The following is a 20,812-nucleotide window of genomic DNA, read 5'->3' on the forward strand; positions in this document are numbered from 1 at the left end:
TCTCCCTTGTTGATCCACTTGTTCTTGGCCTCATTGCTGGTTTGTTGGGCAGGAGCAGCACAGCCTGGATGCTCAGCAGGGCACTTGCTTGAGTGATGGTGACTTTCCCCAGCAGCTCGGTCAGCTCCTGATCATTGCACATGGTCTACTGCTGGTTGCAGGGGAGAGTTCTGGTCTCCCAGGCTGCCCTCCAAGTACTTCTTTTCTTTGTGTAACCTGCTAGCTTTAGCCTCCTCTCATGCTGTGACCTTCTCTTACAAAGAGAAGTTGAGGCTGCACATAGATAGATCCACTCTATATGTGAAGTTTTGTATGCCATGAAGGAGAGGTGTGCCAGCCTTCACCCTCCTTGTGATGGAGACAGTAGAAACCCTCAAAGTCCCCATCACCAGCCTAACTTTCCTTCAGCTTCTGCCCTTTAACATGAATGCCTGTAGAGGGCAAAAGCAAAGTGGCACTTTTAGTGCTTCACACAAGCCTGGGTCCCGTATCCTCAAAACACAAAGGAATTGAGACATCTCTCTAGCACTGAACTCAAGGTGAGGGTCTGGCTCAGAGGGTCTGCTTTGTAGCCAGAGTACTATGAAAATTTTTTCTAAATTCTGTGGTGAATATTTGGAACTTTGTCCAGCTTACAAGCTTTTCTGCTCTCAATTTAGTTTGCAAAAAGGAATGAACCTAGTTCCTCCAGCAGTCACAGAAGTCGCACAAGACTCAAGGCTGCTGCACACTTGCAAGACTGACACTGAGCACAAGACCAGCTGGGACTGAGGTCTGGAGAGATGTATCACTGTGCTCAGCATCGCACATACATGCAGAAGAGACGGTCCCTGAATCAGAGCTTGGTATGTAAATAGGAAAGACAGATAAAAGGTGAAAGGAAAGAAAGTGATTATCTCCATTGTGGATAGGGTACCAAGACACAGGATGATTTAATACTTGGTACAGGTTGGACAAGTCTATGGTAGGAACAGAGCGCTGAAAGCTGCTCTCTGGAGATGTACCTGAATGCCTCAGTCTTATACCTGATTTTCCTCTCCAGGAATTGTTCTGTGACAGAGGATTCACTTTCTGACAGAAGAATGGGGAGGAAAGAAGACAGCAATGGTGCTCTTCACTGCTATTGATAATCATCAAATAGTTTGAATTCCTGCCTGGGAGACAAGGAAATGAATATTTGTCTCACAAACAAGGCTTCATGTTTCTCAGTCAAGATAAAACTTTTTCCTCATCCACTGACCATTAATGGAAGAGCTCACAGGGTCTGGCAGGAAGAGCAGCCAGAAGCATGTGTTTTCTGAACTAAAGGGATTTTTTAGATCTTGCCCAGGTCATCTGAAGTTCTGGGAATGAGACAGAATGGGATGGAGGGAAAAGGAGAATCTCCCTCCAGAGCAGCATGCAGCTCCTGGCACTCAAAGTGCTGGGAGAGGAAGGCTCTTGTATGAGCAGGGATTTCCCTCCCTGCTTTCCTGTCTGTGACCCTGGCTGGCTGGCACGAAGGACGCTGTAGCCATCCCTCCCATGCCACCAGCCCCTGCCCTCTCCAAACTCCAAGAGGCACCATAAGCAATCTCTGCTCCTTGTTTACTGCTCTGCTTGTCCAGGCAGCTGTGTGGGGAACAACGGCTAGCTGAGAAGATGGCAAGTCTGCTGGCATCCCCTTCAGCATGCTCCTCTTCAGCTTCTTGCTTGTTCTGATGGTCCTGTCCCACCTGCAGCTGTTCCCTTTTTGACCACAGCATGCTCTCTCCTCTTTGATAGCAGAAGTTTCATCTTGCTGCGCACCGCATGGGGGACTCCGGCCTGCCCCCAGGGTGGAAAAACCCTTGCGACAGCACAGTCAGGGAAACACAGGTTAGGGGCAATGCTACTGGAAAGGACCTCTGGTCCTGGAAACAGTAGGTTAAAACATGAGCCAGCAGCATGCCTGGGCAGTGATGAAGACCAACAGCATCCTGGGCTGTATCAACAGGACCACTGCAAGTAGACTAAGGGCGGTGATGATCCTCCTCTGCTCAGTGCTTGTTACACCACATTTGGAATACTGCATCCAGTTTTGTGGACCCCCAAAACAAGGAAGATGTTGATAGACTTCAGTGAGGCCAGTGGACAGCCTCCCAGCTGCTCAAGGGCTGGAGCACTTGCCCTGTGAGGAGCAGCTGAGGGAGCTGGGCTTGTTCAGCCTGGACAAGAGATGGCTTTAGGGGGACCTAATGGCAGCCCCTCAGTGGGGAGGTCACCAAGAAGATGGAGCCAGGCTCTTCACAGTGATGCACAGTAGGAGAGTGAGAGAGAACGGTCATAAACTGAATCAGGAGAGGTTCTAACTGGATATAAGTGAAAAAAGAAATCACTGTGAAGATAATTAAGCTAGACGAGGCTGCCCAAAGAGGTTGAGCAGTCTCCATCCTTGTAGGTTTTCAAAACCAGACCGGATAAAGCCTTGAGCAACCCAGTCTGATCTCAGAGCTGACCCTGCTCTAAGCAGGAGGTTGGACTAGAGACCTCCTGAGGTCCCTTCCTGCCGGAGTGTTTCTGCGCTGTCGGTGTGCCTGGCAGCTGCATAGGGTCTTGGAGGAGGAGAGTACTTGGTGCTGCCCGGCAGCCCCACATCCTGTGCTCCTCAGGGGTGCCCCCAAGCAAAGGCACCCTACTGCCAGCAGAGTCCCCACACTCTGGCCTTGTGCTGGGCAAAGGGGTTTCCATGGGCGGAAGTGACAGATTGCAGGATTCAATTCCTCAACCACAAATGGGCTACAGGCTCTGCAGACACACAGGGACTTATGGCAGGAAGGAAATGGACAAAATCCTTTCTGGGATAGACTCAAAATGCACAGCCTAAATTGAGAAGAAGGTGCTTGTCATGTCCTTTTTTGTCTCTGCCTGAAAAAAAATGCCTTATGAGAGGTGAATGGAGAAAATCCCTGTAGCAACAGCTACAACATAAATACCTTCCAGGGAAAAAGTAATTTACAGTAATTTTTTTTTCTTCCTCATCCAAGAAGTGGTTAAGGATTTGGCAGGGAAACAGTGGAGGAACTGATCACTCCATCTATGATTTTAAAGCTTGATAAATTGTCTGTGAATGCCACAAATTTATAGCCCAACAATAATAAGCATTAGTCAAAAATAAAATAACCCACTTTCTATTTTTTTAAAGATTAAAAGCATAAATAGGTTACAATTCTCAAATGCTAAGAGCTCAGTAACCAGGTGATTTATCAGTAAGGCGTTCTTCCAGCAGGGAAACCCAGCTTTTTGTTCTGGCTGGAACTCTAAAAAGGGTAACAAAAAGTTACGGGATGTAACTATTATTGGCAGTACAATATGGAGCTTCTTACCTGAGGACTGAAATAGAAATATAGCCCAGTGCTGGTATTCCAAGACCTGCATACTGTAACTCTGATGGCTCCTGGTCACTTCCTAGCAGGGATCCAGCTGCCCACAGGTTTCCAGAAACCCATGCTAAAGCTTGTAGTATTGGAAGAAAAACTTTCTGGAAAGCTGTCAAACAACTCAAGAGTTAAAAGTCTGGTTAGGTGCTGGTGGCTGGTCTAAGGTTGTGGGCTGGTCTCGGTCACCATCAGGAGCTGTTCTTTGGGAGTCAGCGGTGCCGCTGCTTTTGTGGCGAGCAGAGCATTGCATTGCCCATGGCAGCTACTTCTTGTTCACAAGGGACCACCCACCAAGTAAGGCGAAAAGCACCTTTGGGGTGCTAGTGCTGACATAGTAGAGGTAAGGCCAAGCTTTAAGCAATCCCTAACACACTCTAGGATAGAAAGGATTCAGAGATCCAGAGGTTTCCTCTTCCATTATTTCAAGTACTGTATTTGCTTGCTTTTCATCTTCCTTTTTCCCCCTCCAATTTTGTCATAAAACCCTAATGTCTTGTCCTCAAGCATGTATACTCAACTACCGGCAGCCTACTGTTCTTACTAGGCAACTCTGCTACTAGTGTGCTCAGGTTTGATAATCTCCTACCACTTAATTGACTCAAGTAATAAGCTGCTGTTCTAATGCATTAAGGTTTGGACCTTATCACGCACACACCTACAACCATATCTTCACCTCCAGGAGCTACACCCCTCCCTCCCCTGGGGCTCCCACAGGCCCCCCTCCCCATTTATTCCTTCTCCCAGCTCTTGATGCATGGCATGGAGAACAGGTTCCCCAAGTTTGCACTTCAAAGGGGAAGAGCAGAAAGCCTGACTTCCCACTGCACGCTGTTGGACTGAGAACAGAAGCAGCCCAGACTCCCTGCCTTGATTCCCTAACTCAAAGCACAGCTTGCGCAGGGAGAAAAGGGGTTGGTGCCTCAGTTTCCTCAGCCACTGAGGCAGGAGAGAAAGAGGAGGAAAACGCTTCCCTCCCTTTTGACCGCACCACAAGGACAATGTGATTAACATTTGTGTCATGTTCACGTGTGCTGGGCAAAGCCAAGCCCAAGTGGAAAGCATGTTGTTGGTTATAGCTCACTTGGGGGTGTGGAGGGGGAGAAATAATCCAGGCTTCTCCTGGCACCTCCGTTTAGGAAAAGGCTCCATCATAAGGCTGACTCAAACACTGTAGTATCTAGGTGAGGGCAGCCCAGTCCCTGCACTCTTACTTTTGCTAAGCTTGTAAATGTTAGATTAAATGCTGGCAAAAAACTCCGTTTCCCTTTCCTGGTCCTAATCTCTGCAATTAAGGCTGGTGATTATTTTGGTTTCTAAGTTTTATATACAAAACAAACTGAAGCACAGTCTTCTGGGCTTTGGGAATGAGCATGCAGTAATATGGGGATGTACTCAATGTTACTAAAGGCAGCAGCAGCAGGCTGGGGATTAGTCTAACAGTGCCCAAGAAGCCTAGTTGCACCTTTGCCTTGGCAATTCACAGGGCGTTTCTGTGCTGTCTGCTCTCATGCCTTCCTCCGCTCTCACACCACTCAGTGCTCCCCCAGCTGCAGGGAACAAAAGGGCAGGGAATGACCCCCCACCCTCCTCTTAGATCACAGAGGGGGAAAAAAGCAGAAAGTACAAACATCTGAAACATGAAGTAATTCTTGGTGTTCTGTGGGCACCAGGACGTTACCTTCTTCCTCTCCTTCCCACTGCAGGAGGGACAAAGCACCTGCAGCAGACACGTTAAGCCCCACATCACCTCTGGCTGGGGAACTGCAAAGCTCCTGTTTCTTTTCTGCCATAAGCCTCCCACTGCCACCTCTCTAGGCAGAAAACCAGGGGCGCTAGCAATCAAAACCACTGAAGCTGGGATGGAGCTCAAGAGCACAAAGCAAATGCAAGCTACAGGCAGGGCCTGCTGCTTAATTGAAATCTTCCTTCTGAAAGCAGGAGAGCGTGTTGGCACATGCTGCAGGAGGGATATTGCTTTGTCTGATTGCTTTGAAGATTTGGGGGTGGAGAGGGAAGAGAAGAGGCCAGTTAAGCGTGTTTATGTTTGAGAGGAACAAAGGAGAGTGGAGGAGAGGCCGGGTTGCCTGTGCCAGAGATGTGTCAGAGATCACTTGTTCCTCCTGGGCCAGAACAGCCCAGGGACCACCAGTGGAGGAGGAAGCAGTGTGTGTGAGGAGCAGCACTTAAAACAGGGAGGGGAAAGATGTAACAGAGAACCCCCTTCCCCCAAGACGCTTAGGATGGCAATAAACATGACGCACATTAGATGCTGGGCTCCCAAGCAGTGGGGAGCCCAATACAGTGCAAATACAGCACAGCAGATACACTGCAAGCATGTGCCTTCTAGGGTCCAGTTAACTATTGGCTTTCCTTGAGGGAGGGTAAGTTAAGGAAGTCAGGGAGCCCTGGAGCAGACAAACATCCAAGTTGATCCAAATCAAAAGATCAGGGCCATCAGCTACCCCTCAGCTCTGCCATCCACGATGGCAAACAGCTCACCAGCTCCCCCCCATTTCCAACACAACAAAGAGGAACTGCCTTCCCTGGGGGAGCTCTCCCACGGCCAAGGGCCTGGCCAGGGCCTTCACACTGCATGAGGGCAAATAGCATCCCCAGCAGCTGTGCTTAGAGGATTCCTTTTCAGTCACTTGCCACTATACATAAACCCGATGTACTTTTCTTGTTAGCTGTTTAATGCTACACTAACGGTGACAGAAACAGCATCTGCACAAGCCTCCCGAGCACACCACGAACAGTTAGCTCCTGGCAAGAGAGGAAGCACTCATCCACGCTTGCTGTAGCTGCACAGCACTAGTCCCTGCAGCAACCCTTGTGAGCACAGACAGAGGAAGGTGCCACTGAAGCAATATCCAGAGATGATAGCTTCTACTTCCTAGAGCCAGGAATAGCTTTGTTTTGGCAAGACCAATCGTTAAGTTAAACCATGTAGTTCTCTAGCACTGAGTAACATAAATGCAGCAAGCTATTTGTTCTCTCTTAATGCAGAGCTCTGCATCCAAAGACTGAATCAACTATGGTTAGGCAGAAAATAGAATGCCTGCTGTTGGACAGATGTGTTCAACAGCTCCAAGGGTGTGGCATAAACCCAAATCTACCTACCTATGGCTTCCTACAGAAAAGGAAAGAAAAAAAAAAGTTATCCACCAAAGCCTTTTTAGTCTTTTGGGGAAGGAAGGGAAGCACGTCATACTTTAACAGATATTTCTGAGTTCTCAGTAACCTTCCATGGGAACAGAGATGGCTCAATAACCACCACATAGGCTGTTTCGTGTTGCTGAGATGTTTCTACAGATTTACCTGTATTTCAGCATATGAATTTTAATGTCTCCTCCCTTATCTACATTATTTATTCCAATTACTTAAAAAAAAAACAGATTAAAAAAAGAGCCATTGCACAGTCCTATTTGGAGAACATGGACGAACCCGAATTGGAACACCATCCCAGTTTAAATCCTATGTTTTACCTTGAAATTTGCACAGTTGATAGAAGAACTGAGAAACACCTTACACATTTTACTCTTACTTTTTTGGGGACAAGGGGAATTAGGAAACCAGCACTCACTTCTGTACCGCTCAAAATATACCCCAAACTAGTACTGGTTTGGTAACAGGAAATGAAAATTGTCAGCACTTACTGCATTCATGAGTTAATGTTCGGAAGAGACTTAACGCATGTATATGAGAGAGTACCTATGTGGTACAGAGGATTTCTGATTATTTTCAGAAACTGAAATTTGTCTACTGTTGTCATAATGGCAACAGTAGGTAAAAGCTGAAAGGGGAACTGTTCCAGAAATGCTTCTTTGTTTTTAAATACGAATGTTTTAAGAATTCCCTTGCATTCCACATCAGAGAGTCTGCAGTATTTATAGACAGAAAAGGCTAAATGGAACTAACAATCCTGCATAAGATTGAGATGAACATTTTGTTTTTCAGTCACTGGTTCCATAAGCACTTGCACATTTTTAAATGAAATGATTTTTGATGAAATTCAGCAAGTCTGACTCAGACCTCAGAGATGTCGATCTGGAGCAATTCCACTAACATAGCAGAAGAAAGCAAGACACAGTCTCTTTAAAGTCAGATCTACTAGTAGTCACAGCAGTCCCTATTACAGCACATACTGCTTCTGAACCTGTAACAATGCAATTTTTGAACTTAGGAAACCAATAAACTGATTATAACTGTAAAATGCCATTACGCATTCTGAGATCAACAGGATTTTGCTAAGATTCTAGATCTGAAAGGATGTTTCCCCCAAAAGGTGCTTGACTGTCAAAGCCCATCCACCAGTATCTGCTCCTTTTGCATGGGAGTCCTTGGCAGGGCTGCACTCTTGCTTTGAGGTTTTATTTTCCTCTGCCTGCCCTCTTGTGTCCACATATAGGCTTACAGTCAAGCTTCATCCCCTACCCAGCTAGATGGAACCAGCAGTCACAAGATGTGTTGGATTCCAAGCTGGTACTCATACTTAACAGGACAACAGACATTTTGGCAACATAATAAAGACAACACAGACATGCTACAGTGTCTATCTTCCCATTTTATTTATAAGTCCCCCACATATTTCAATTTTGATGGTCAGCCCCCCGCTCCAGTCTTAGTTAATGAACATGAAAGAAAAATAATTGGCTGAGAGCAGTCAAACCATATTGAGTCTGACCTTGCAATTGGACTCAAATCAGAGAGCTGCAGGACACAGTGAGCAATACTATCTGATCCAACTTTTACATGCTTAGGCCTTTGTAAAATGTTGGATTAGCACTTCTCTGTCAGTTGTTAAGTAACAACTTTTTACAGGGCAAACAAAACCTTTCAAAGCAACATATTCAATCCTACTTGCATTTCCACAAGATTTTGTGGAATACCTTCCTGTACTGAGTCAGTACAGCAAGTGATGTGTTAAAGGGGACAGGGTGGGGGAAGAGGAGAGGACTGTGCCTCAAGCCTAGCTAGTCCCTCTCAACTGGGAGACCACTCCCAACTTGGTATTTCTTACTCAATTACCACAAAACACACAGCAATATAGACCATGCATAGAACCATCTGCAAAAAGAGCAACCTCTCCCTGCCCCAAAGTGCTATACCCTGCCTACCAGAGTACTTCTATATGCAGAAAGAGTTCCAGGCCCTCAGGTGTGGAGACAGCAGATCTGGTTCATACGCCCTCTTTGCTGAAGGAGGTGGTCTTGCAGCATAGCAATTAGTGACAACTTGGGTAAGTCTGAAGTCCCACCAGTGGAATCATCAGGCACAGTTGGGGCAAAGGACTGCATACAAAACCAGAACTGGTTTTTTTGCTCTTTCATCATGAGAAAAGAGCATCATATAAAAAAGAAGGTGGAAGGGGGGGGGCATTAATTATGTCTAGGAGTGGTTAAAGATAGGGGCATCCTCAATTGCCTGTATTTCCAGAACAGGGATGTGATATCTGAGCATCCTACAGAGTCCAAGAGGTGCGGGAAGATGATGGTTCTAGTCAGTTTTGTGGAAGGCCTGGAGATGTCAGTAGGTTTCTGCTGCCTTGTCAGTTCCTAGCCTTTAATAACAGCAATAGGTCTCAATTTAATGGCTTTCTTGCTGATGCCAGCTGCATGGCAGGTGTTAACCACATCTGTCACATTCTTATAAGACTCTGGTGCCTGGAGAGGGCAGAAAGGAGAAAGAAAGAAAGAAAAAAAAAAAGAGACAAAACTATAAACAACCCAGAGCAACAGGAAGTTAGATGTAGGCTTTTGATATCCCTTCTTTTCTGTGCAAAAATAGAACCACATATTAACTGAGGGTCTAGAAGTAGGGGGAAGAGAACTGAGAATCTCAGCAATTTTACACAGCTAAGAGGTCTGTCAGATGCTTGGCTTTAAAAGCAAGGTTCCACGATATTCCAGAAAATGCTGCTATTTTGGCTTAGTTTTTCCAGCATCCTCAGATAATCCAACCCACCAGCAGGAGAGAATGGCAGGCCTCAGTATCTGGCAGGAAGTCGCTCCAAATTCCTCCTTACAGGAGGCAGCCTTAAAGATCTTAACAGCCTGTTTGTGATTGTAATAGGTGTTGAACTTTGGAGCTTCCACCTCCAGCATTCTGACAAGGAAGCTTCTCTTGAATAGAGATTTTAATGCAGTGAATGTGTTTGTACAACACCAAAACCCGTAAGAGCATAGTTACAAATGATTAACGCACTTCCATGAGTGAGGCTGTGAACAAAGAAGGCATTCTATAATGTTACTACAGAAAAACTGGAAGTCATAATGTTCAAGGTTTCCTAGCCATTCATAATGTTCAAGGTTTCCTAGCCATTCAAAGTTTTCTTCTTGAGCAAATATAGGAATTTGTCTTGAGAGTGATCTCTCATACATTGCTAATAAGCTATGGGACAGCTAGAGTATACAGTGAATTTAAAGCTGGGAGAGCATCACATAAGGAAGTGAATCCACAAAACCTAAAAGTTTTTGTGATGCTCTTTCACAAGGTCTTCCCAGTATGGAGAGTAAATTATCCCTACCACTGGGTAGGAGAAGGGGGAAAAAAACAGCCAACCAACCCACACCACCAAAACCGCAACACCCCCACCCAAACCTGTCAAAGGGGCATCTCTTCAGCAGGATTTTGGGGACAGGGAAAACATGACATTATTTCCCAGAAAACTGGACAGCTCTTTAAGGAATCACAGAAGCTGTACATTTAGTATACTAGTGATCACTCAACACTCCCAAGAATCAAGTCAGGATCATTCGGCCAAGGAGCAAGACCCCCTTTCCCATATCAGAAAAAGTATTAAACTCACTTCTTCCATAACCAGTTTGGGAGAAGCAACACGGATGGCAATGCCCATGTCAGCCAGTTTGTCCAATACATCCTGGAAGTCCAAGTTACGTCGAGATTTGGCTCGAGACAGAGCACGACCCTAGACAATAGTCTTAAGTTAGTTCTGTTTTTTTGTAGCCATAGGGAAAATCAGAACTCTTTAGTGTTAAAAAAAAAAAAAAAAAAACACTAACAGATATGCACTGGAAGCTAAGCCACATTCCCAACTGTCTTGAATGAAATGAAAGAGCATTTGTCAGAACAACCGCTAATGTAAGTGGTTGTACGTGCTGACAAGGAGGTAGATTCCTGGGACAGAACCCCTGGAATATTCTTGGGTGAAGTTCAACACCTGTTGCTACACCCAGCACATGTTCAAAGTCAATTTACATTAAAAGCAAGCGCAGAACAGTTTGAGGCACAGACCATAGTAAGCCACAAAATGGGATATGAATTTAGACTTCAAGGGATGGTCTCCTGGATAATTGCACGTCTGGTACGATGACTTGGAAAGTTCTATAGGCCTAACATACTAGTCTGCAAGTCTCTTTTTATCCAAACCACTTGTCAGACAATATTCACAGCCCTGAATTTTACTGGAGGATTTGGGAGCTATTTCTCTTCCTCAAGCATCCTTGTCTCATGCTATGTAAGAGGGGAGGCAATACCTTCTTCTGACTACTGAGGAGTCTTATGTACAGCTTCAGGATATTCAATCCTTCTTGTAAACTCGGAAATATCAGAATTTGGTAACAGGATCTCATCCTTCAGATCTCCATCCTAACCTTCACCTTATATAAGGAAGCACCCCATAATTTTCTGCAGGAGTAGTCAAAACTAATCAGTGAAGGACAGAAAAGAGGACTTCCAGCCTACATTTCTCCTGGGCTAGGATTACTGTGGCAAGGCTACTCTACTTCCATTACCAACAGATGAACCTCACACCAGATGACCTTTGAACCACCTTGTTCTTTGGATATCAATCCCAATCCAACCCCTTCCCAAAATGATTTAACTTACAGCTCCATGACAAGTAGTTCCGAAGGTCTCAGTCATGCCTTGCTCTGTGCCAGTAAGAACGTAGCTACAGGTGCCCATAGTCCCGCCAATCAGAACAGGCTGTCCAGTCAGCTGTGGATGCAAAATAGCCTTAACTGAACAAGAAAAAGCCTATAAAACTCTTTATTAATAAATACCTGAGGGGAACTGCATCTCCAGGAAAAGGAGGTCAGGTTCACATGCCCTCAGAGCATCCCTACTTGCTTTAGGTACCCAGTATCAAGGATTCTAGAGAACTAACTGCATTGAAGGATATAGGCCAGCATAGGAAAAGACTTGTGGCCAGAGAGACATGGCAGATCACTGCAGCCTGCCCTAGTTATGAAACACTCCTTTGTTTGTGATCTTCCAGCTGTTCTGTATGTGTAGGAGAAGAGGGAGCTCAGTGTCCCAAAGATTTAATACACAGACAAGCAGAACACTGCATCTCATTAGTGTTCCAGTGCTATTAGTTCAAAAGAGGAACCCACAGCATTTAGATCTGTTAGCAACCCTACAACTGCTCATTCATCCAAAAGCCTTTTCTGATCTTTCTTCCACAGTTGAACTTACTTGATAATCAACAGCGATAAGGGGATGGTGAGGAGGGAAGGCCCTGGTTGATCCCTTCCTGTGCACCAGCAGAGTTCGCTCTTTTCCATCCACTACATGTTGCTCCACTTTGGCAATGTTGTGAGATACATCATAGATAACATGCATATCAAGGTCATCTGGGGTTGTGTTGAAGACTTTGGCAAAGGCCTAAAGAGAGAGCAAACTGGGACTTAAAATACAAGAATATATGCTGTGTAAATGTGGAAGATTTCTAATACTTTTAGAAATTGAAAGCAACAAATTTGCTTGAACATATTTCTTACTGATAAACCAGTAACCTAAACACTTGACATGTAAGAAACCTCGGGGAGATTCAGCCATGATGGAAGTGAATACAACACTGCTGAGGGTCTTGGAACTGGGCTGCCCTAAGCCATTTATCTGCCCATTGGCAGTTTTAATGCTGGAATTTAATCAGATATCAACTACATGAATTTTTGCAACTTTGAAAAGATGGATTCAGCAGTGTAAAAACAATTTTCTTGTATCCTCCTCTTCTAGCTTGAGGCAATATTTTTGAAAGTGCCTTAGTGGCTTCTAAAAGTGCTATTCAGTGATGTTAAGAGGTTTTAGACTGATTGCAATGACTGCAGCTTTGTGCAAGTCTGTCCAGCAAACACAGCTTAAGAAGCACGAAAGTGAAAATTATATTCAATACTACAGCTACTGTTTTTCACGTGTCTAGGATAAAGCAAGACATCTGTACAAGTACCAAAATATTTGCATCAGAGAACTCTGCTCCTACCTGTCTTGTTAAGAAAGTCATAGAAGAGCGGTTGACCCATGCGTAGTTTCCAGCAGCTGCCATTCCCTTCAGGTAATCCTGTCCTTCTGCAGAGGCAATTCTGGCACACGCCAGCTGGCGATCATTCACTATGATTTTGTCCCGTTTCATAGCTTTTTCCATAGCCACCAATGCATCTGGGAAATTAACATGTTAAGTCTAAGTCACTTCATAATATTGTTTCAATCTATGCAATGAAACATGGATTTCTATTATTTATATTTTAAAGCTGAACTCATCTGGCTGATGTTCAAACTTACAGATTCCTCTCAAATGCAAAAGTGAGTATGTGGCAGAACCACATCAGTTGCTCACAAACAGGACAGCCCAAGATTATTTTTAGAAAGAAAAGTTAAAGGCTTTGGGTGTACTTTGGGGAATTCTCTGCTTAGGCAAAAGCAGTTCACCTTAGTGATATGCTCCAACAATCCAAGCACTTCATTTGGGTCTCAGAACAAGAAATGCAGATTTAACACCTTTTTGTGACCTAAGAATTTACAGACTCTCTTCCTTTTTGCTGCAGGAATGCCTACCTTCGTTATACCAGAGATTACGGCCTCACCATCCTACGCAAGCGCAGATAAAGAGAGCCCCTGACATAGAAGGTTTAGTGAAAATCTCCATCCTCTCTTGATGTTAGAATAATTTAGCCTGGAAGGGACTTCCGGAAGTTATCAGATCCAACCCCCTGCTCAGAGCATCTCTAACGACATCAGGTTGCTCAGGGACTTGTTCAGTCAAGTTTTGAGTATCTCCACAGATGCATATTCTACAATATGCCTAAGCAACCTGTTCTAGCATTTGATCATCCTCATGGTTAAGGAAAGAAACAAATAAGAATTCTTATATCTAAATGGAATTTCTTGTGTCCCAATCAGTCTGCCATCTCTTGTCATCATGTGGATGAATGCCAGATCAAAACTCTGCAAGACCAGAAACAAGTAATATATTGATTTTAAACTGTGCAATAAGAGGCTTGAAAATACATGCCAAAGAAAGCAAAACTCAAGACAATCCCTGTCAAGGCAACTCAGAATAGACTTAGCAAATATACTGTATGAAATGCTATTCAGTGCTGGAGTTTATTGTCAATGACAAGACCACACTGAAGAGTCTGCTTCACTTCAGGTACCTACATGAGTCAGATCATACCTGTGGCAACTTGGTGGCCCAAACCTCTGCTGCCACTGTGGATCATTACGCACACCTGCCCCTTGTGGTCAATGCCCATTTTCCTGGCAGCATATTCGTTGTAAATGTCATCCACAACCTGGATCTCGGCATAATGGTTTCCTGCTCCCAAGGTCCCCAGCTGCCAATCACAACATACTGATCAGACAGTGTCAGTTAGCCAGCTTCTGGGAGTAAAAGGGACAGCAATGGGAATGTGAGCAATAGGGCAAATCACTACATCAAGGTTTTAGAAAAGTTAGTTTTAGAAAAGCTTTTCCAGAGGGAGGGAAGAAAAAACCATACAAACTGAAAGGAAGTAGAAAATAATAGCATCACCATAGTTCCCTTTGATCAGATTTCTAACTATTTTTATTGTTGGAACAAGGCTGCCGTTAAACTAAAGGACCAGGATCTACAGACTGTGCTGCCACTTTTTTGCAACTCAGGCCTCATTGAAAGAGGAAACAAGCAGAGTATTGAGAAATCATCTTCAATTTGTATAGGCAAGGCAGACAGATATAGTCTTATACTTGCTTAGAACTCCAGGAAGAAGTTACAACATCCTGTTAATTAAGTTCTTAAAACTTACAGCAGATTAAAGCAAGATATTTCATTTCCAAGCCCCATCTTTTTCAGCTGCATAACAGGCAATTACTTATTTGCAAGGAGAATGTGAAAATTAAGGACATAAGATTCTTTTCAGGTTAAAATGCTGTAGATCACTTGCAGCATCATAATTCATAAACCTCTAGAAGTCATATAAAAAATTCTTTAGCAATAGTAGTGTTAGTACAGCTATCTCAGAAGTGTTCCAGCTAAGATATGATTTACAGAATTGGAATCCAACCCTTGAACCACAATCCAAGGTTCCGACTTAGTCACATTCAATCTAAAATTCTTCTTTGCTCTGCTGTTTGCTCAGCCAGTTAACAAGAAGAAAAGTTATAGAACAATTTCACTGTTTCTTAACAACAAAACATTATCTGGATGGGGAAATGCCAGCAAACAATTCTAGTACCAGGTGTTAACTGATGAAAAACTGATGGCCCCAGGGACCTTGGGTATACCCAATATTTGTGTTGTTTCCCTCTGTTCCAGTTCTGTCAAGACTTGCTCAGAACCAGCCTAACCATCTCACCTTTCCCTTGCCCAGCAATGCGAGACAGAGTTTCAAGATAAGACACAGTGTTAGAGAACTACCCGCTATCTTTACATTTGAACCCTGTGAGCACTCACAGCCCTCCTGAAATGTAACATTACCTGAGGGAGGCCCCTCTTCTTTGCTCTTGAGGAAACCTTGTTGGGATCAGCCTGCAGCATCCTTCCATATTCCTCGCAGTGCTCCTTGTCCTCTGCCCAGGCATAGCCTTCCCGGAGAGACCAGTCCACACCCATTTCTAGAGCCTCTTCCAAATCCCTGCAATTATCAAACACTTGCATAAGCATTATCCTTGGAAATATTTAAAAGCCAATTGGATTTGGCCCTGCGCAATCTGATCTAATTTCGTAGTTGGATCTATCTTCAGAGGTAGCCATCCTCTAAGCAGGGGCTTGGATGAGGAGACCTCAAGAGGTCCCTTCCAACCTAAATTGTTCTGATTTTATGATCAGCCCCCAACTCCTCTAATAAAAAGCGTGGCTTCTTGCCACTTCATGTAATGTCTACAAAGACATTAATATGGAAAAAAAAATGAATAGGTTATTTTTTCCTTTGTTGTGTGTGGGATACCCTACTTTCTCACTCCTTTCCAAAAATAGCTCTACATTTAAAGAAGTTTAATAGAAAGTGCGAACCTTCCAAGAACCCTTAGTTATTTCAGAGTTTTAAACAACAAAACATTGACTTTGTGCCTTAACAATTATGCCAGGTCTCCTAGTGAAGCATGCATGTAGACAGAATGGGAAAGGGTTTAGAATTTCTCTTTCTTGAAGTCTCCCGCTGATGAATCTTTCATCAAAATAAACACCAGAGATATCCCCTCTGCTGACTCATAAAGTCATTCTCTTACTTGGCATTCATGGGGATGACACCCTTGGAGCCCACACCAACAGGAATGTGGTCAAACATAGCCTGAGCGAGCTGCTCCTTCACAGGCTGTACATCACTTTCGTCCAAGTTTGTACGTAGTAAGCGGACACCACAGTTGATGTCAAACCCGACACCACCTAGAAGCGTAGAAAAAGCCACAATGTTAATAAAGAAGGAATGCTGATGGCAAGCATTTGCTGCATTCATCTTCAATCAGTAAGCTTCCTGACAGGTAGCGTGTAATGAATGCTGGGATCTGATGCCTTCTCTCTGACACAATACTGGGAATAGAGCAGAACGACTGCATAAGCTTCATATTATTAAGGTTACATGAAGCCCTCAGATTCTAGGACAGCCAAAAAATGCAGTCCTGTAGAAAAGTAAACCTGGTACTCTTAAAAAATCCTATTTTTCAGTGTCTCCAGCAAATGTTCTACAAACACAGCTGTACAATTCAGAGCTTTCACTTTACAAGTTGCTCCAGCAAGTAGACAAAAGAACAAAGACAAAAGAAAAGACACATCTATAGAGTATATGGTTTACAGAAAGTAGATAGGCAGTTCCTGTTCTTCTGCCTAAGGAAAGTGATTTGTGATGCAAATCTGAACACAGCTTCCTCAGGTAAGAAATTCCTGAAGCAAGTGCCTGAAAGCTAGTCCTTTTTGAATTTTCACTGGAATAAATAATAACTAGTTAAAACCAGCAATAAATACTTACTAGGGATATTAAACTTCATTGTTTAGTATTTAGGCTAATTCTTAGTATTAAAAGAAAAAAGAATGACTGCAGAACATGGTGTAATTGATCTTCTACACTAGGCCATCTTTATCAAAAGTGTCAGAGAGGAGATACCAGACTAAGGAGACCTTGGGTTTTAATCACTCTGGAACACTGGAACTGCCTATAGAAAACCTGAAACATGGCTATTGGCCACAACCACAAAAGCTTCTCCAGACATCATCAGTAACAAAAAACTGAAGTGTTTGTTAAAAAGACAGAAATATTAAGGTCACGTTTTTAATAAAGTGTAGAAATATTCTAAACAGAGTTTTTCAAATGTTGAAGAAAAGAATCAATTCTTTATCTGCCTAGCCAAACCCAAGTTCACTGTCTTGTGCTATCCCTTCATGACTGAGGACATCACATGTCCAAGCCAGAATAACGAGGGCAACCCTCTCTGTAGTGTTTAGATTTTTTCAGTGCAACTAGTGGCTCCATAAAAAATAAGGTTCTGGGTGCAAGAATCTTTTAACTCCTATATATCTTTTTTTGGTTCTGTACTGTAAAGTACTGTAAAGATCTGGCATCCCAAAAAGTGTTTAAGTCACCACAGACATTTCTCAGTGCAGATTAAGTCAGTCCTAAGGTATCCTTACCTGGTGACACTACTGCTTCAGGATCATTCATATCGAAGGCAGCCATGTTGCCAATGGCAAACCCATAGCCTGAATGGACATCTGGAAGGCCTATTGATCTCTGGAAGAGGACAAAGCACATTTTAAAGTCTTATGAAACTCCGTACTGCACAGAGATTTATCTTAGCTATGCTTGACCTTATGACAGTGGTTGTCACAGATGAAGATGCAGATAAACACCTCAATTCAGGTAAGTATTCAAACTCCCACCATTAAAGGAGACATAGTCAATACAGTCAAAGGAAGCAGAGAGCAGTTCCACTCTCTCTGAAGTAAACACCCAGTGACAAGTCAGCTGAGTCAAACCCTTGACTCCATTGACCAGATATGAAGAAACCTTAACAGGAGGTCAAACACCTAAACATAGGAAACAACGTCAAACTGAATTTCAGCCTAGCTTTTTTTGGATTCAGAATCCTTATATTCAAAACCTACATAGGTAGTAGCTTAGGGGTAGCGTGATGCAGAGTTATAACAGTGAAGATAAGGTTGTCTTTATCAAGTTTATCTAGAGGTATCTACAATGTTTGAACAGTGCAAATGTAACAAGGGAGGAGCTGAATGCTATGGAATGAGATCATGTCAGCATTTTCCCTTTTTAGTTGTGTAACTGAACGTTGACCAAAGATTGCACCCCGTAGGCAAGAAAAAGTCATGCAGCAGATAGGAGTCAAGTCATTTTATTTTGTAAAAGAATTCTTTTTACTGATCCTTTTCATATTACTACCAGTTAAAGAAAGTAAGGGCATGCTCCTACACAACCCTAGAAGTTCAAAGTATATCTAAATTGGCAGACTTAGATTAGGACACCACAATCTCTTAGAAAAACACCCAGAAGACTGTCAGAAATTTGAACTTTTCAGATGTGTTAACTGTTTATCGAGCATTAAAAAAAACAAAAAAGTATTTTTCAGGAGATTACGCGCTGCTTCTGCCTCCCCTCACCATCTCAAAGAAATGTCTTTGTTTGAAACAGAGTGAAGACTGAAAGTGAGAGATGATCATGACATTTCTCCTGTGAACTACCAGCCAAAACACCAACTTTAACAGGTTACTGTTATTCTCTCTTACCTCCTTTTTGGTTGACCATTAAAATATTTTTAAATATTTTATTTAATATTTATTTTTAAATATTTTGAAACAGCATAACAGGCAGCCTTTTACTGCAGCAAGAAATTCCGAACTTTTGTCAAGTAACCAAAAAAAATTATCAAAAAAGCCCTTCCACTGTTTATTACTTATTAATATAATATTAAAATGAAAAAGACCACTTTCACATTGTATTTAGAGCTTCTTGAAAAGTGATCCAGCCTACTATGATGCTTCATTTCCAAAATGCATGGGGCAAAGGAAAGGAGTGCTGAATACACAGGAAGGCTCACTATCAGTATTGGGGTCACAGTGCAGACAACAAGATCAGATTAAAAGCAAGGACAAAAAATAGTAAGCTACCAAGCTAAAGCAAGCATTTAACATATACTCCGGCTTAATCTAGGATATATATTCTAAAACCAGAATATATTCTAATAAAATCAGTAACCCTAGTACTATACTTACTTTTCAATGGGCTTTACTGTAACTGTATCCTGGGCAAGCTCTTTCAAGGAAAAGAAAACTGCTACTGAGCTTTTACCCATAAATAATGGGAAAGGCTGTATTTCACAAGAAGGGTGACAGAATTAAGAAATGAGAATTCAAATGCACAGCAAGTTTACCTGATAACTTATTTCAGACACATTAAAGGTTCAGATTAAACTCGGTAGGGGGAGAATCTAATCTCTACTGCACATAAATAAGAGAAGTGCAAGAGTGGCATCTCCTCAAGACCAAATAGCCTTAGCGAAAAATCTCTTAAGGCTATACATACTTTACAGGCTTTGCCAGTATTAAATCATTACACATTCCAACACACAGAGGGCCAAATGGAATCCTAACTGCCTTTACACATTCCTCCAGCCCAAGGAGAGTTTCTAGACTAAGTTTTCCACACTGTACCCAGGATGCAAATTGGTCTTCAAAAACCTTTTAATGCTTGAGAGCTTGGGAGGAGGCCAGTATTATACTCCTACCATTGCTGGGCTGCAAACGTGACTATATCACAACTGAATGAAGAGCTCCTGTTAACACCAGGAGGAGATGAACACTGTGGAGAAACTGAAGAGTGACAAGCTTTGAAAGCTAGGGAAAAATGTAACAGAATGTCATTTCCCCCCCTCTTTTCTTTAAATCTCATTTGCTGTATTAAGATCCAACTAATTTGATGCACTTGAAATTGTTTAAATATGAAAAACAAACACCTCAAGACATACATAAGTGTAGATCATCAGGACCAAAAAAAAAAACCAAAAAAACCAAAAACCTCTTCCTCTCTCTCCTCACTCCTCCACGCCTTCCAGGTTAGCAGAGACAACTTAAGAACAACAAACAGACAGTACGAGCTGTGGAGAAAAGATGGTTCAAGCAAAATAAACAGCATAAAGCAAAGCTGAGAAGCCTTAATGTCAAATGGCAGTTGATGAGATAAGCAGATACTTCCACTCCTGCCAAATTAATTTTACAACCTGGTCTTGCAAACACTTCTTACTCAGAGACAGGTTCCTAACACACAGGGTATGGACCAAAGTTTATTTCAAGACAGTCTAGATCCCAGCACAGTTCCTATATGGAAGGCAATAATCACTGGCAAGCAAGAACAGAAAAACAGTATTTTTTCAGAGCAGTTACTCACGTGAACAATGCCAGGTAATGCAGCCACATTCCCAATCTGTTTCATAGCAGGCAAAAAGCCACCTGCACCTGAAAAAAAAAAAAAAAAAAAAGAGAGAGAGAGAGAGAGAGAAATAGAAGTTGAAGGATTATGTAAAGGATCTGCTGATTTACCATAGTGATCACCATAGACAATGAAGCGTTTTCTAAATAGCTGGCTTAAAATATTGGCACATTACAAATTGCCAAAATGTCTGGCTAGTCTGGTAAAAGAAAGAAAAAAAGAAAGAAAAAAAGAAAGAAAAAAAGAAAGAAAAAAAGAAAGAAAAAAAGAAAGAAAAAAAGAAAGAAATCCACTAGTATTATGCAGGATCTGCAATTTAATTAAGTGGAAGAGTTTTCCAAAATCCTCCGTCTGGCTGCATTAGTCCTTAGGGAGACGGAGCTGCGCTGCCAACAACAGAAGCGCGTCAGCACCGGCCCAGCTGCCAGACCGGGGTCCAGCTCCGTGCACAACAGGCCGGACGAGGCTAAAGCCCGCTCCCCCCCTCCCCGAGCGACCCCTGCGTGGAGGCTCAAACTCGCCTCCTTCCGCTGCCCCGCGGCGGACCCGCTCCCCTCTGGGGGGAGGAGGCGGAGGGCCCGGGCCCGCTCCCCCCGGCCGCACGCACCTCCGCCGCGGCAGGCGTTGCGCAGCTCCTCGAACATCAGCTTCTCCAGCGGGTCGTTCACGTAGAAGACGCCCTCCACCTGCGGGGACAGCCGGACCGTCAGCCCGGGGCGCCGGCACCGCGCCCGCTCCTTCCCTCCCCCCTCTCCCGGGGCC

At 43.4% G+C, this 20,812-nt stretch overlaps 1 protein-coding gene across 1 annotated transcript; it reads right to left on the reverse strand.

Moving 5' to 3' along the window:
• Positions 1-7,942: 7,942 nt before the first annotated feature.
• RTCB (RNA 2',3'-cyclic phosphate and 5'-OH ligase) lies at positions 7,943-20,746 on the reverse strand. Its single transcript, XM_026063460.1, has 11 exons — positions 20,658-20,746; positions 20,009-20,076; positions 17,242-17,341; positions 15,846-16,002; positions 15,097-15,253; positions 13,816-13,975; positions 12,625-12,800; positions 11,838-12,026; positions 11,247-11,357; positions 10,207-10,326; positions 7,943-9,061 (listed from the first exon to the last, which is right to left on the reverse strand). Exons 1-11 carry the CDS (start codon positions 20,692-20,694, stop codon positions 8,954-8,956), a joined length of 1,383 nt encoding a protein of 460 aa, XP_025919245.1. The 5' UTR covers positions 20,695-20,746; the 3' UTR covers positions 7,943-8,953.
• Positions 20,747-20,812: the final 66 nt, after the last annotated feature.

This window comes from Apteryx rowi, unplaced genomic scaffold (assembly GCF_003343035.1).
Source record: "Apteryx rowi isolate R43461 unplaced genomic scaffold, aptRow1 scaffold_1001, whole genome shotgun sequence".
Lineage (NCBI taxonomy): Eukaryota > Metazoa > Chordata > Aves > Apterygiformes > Apterygidae > Apteryx > Apteryx rowi.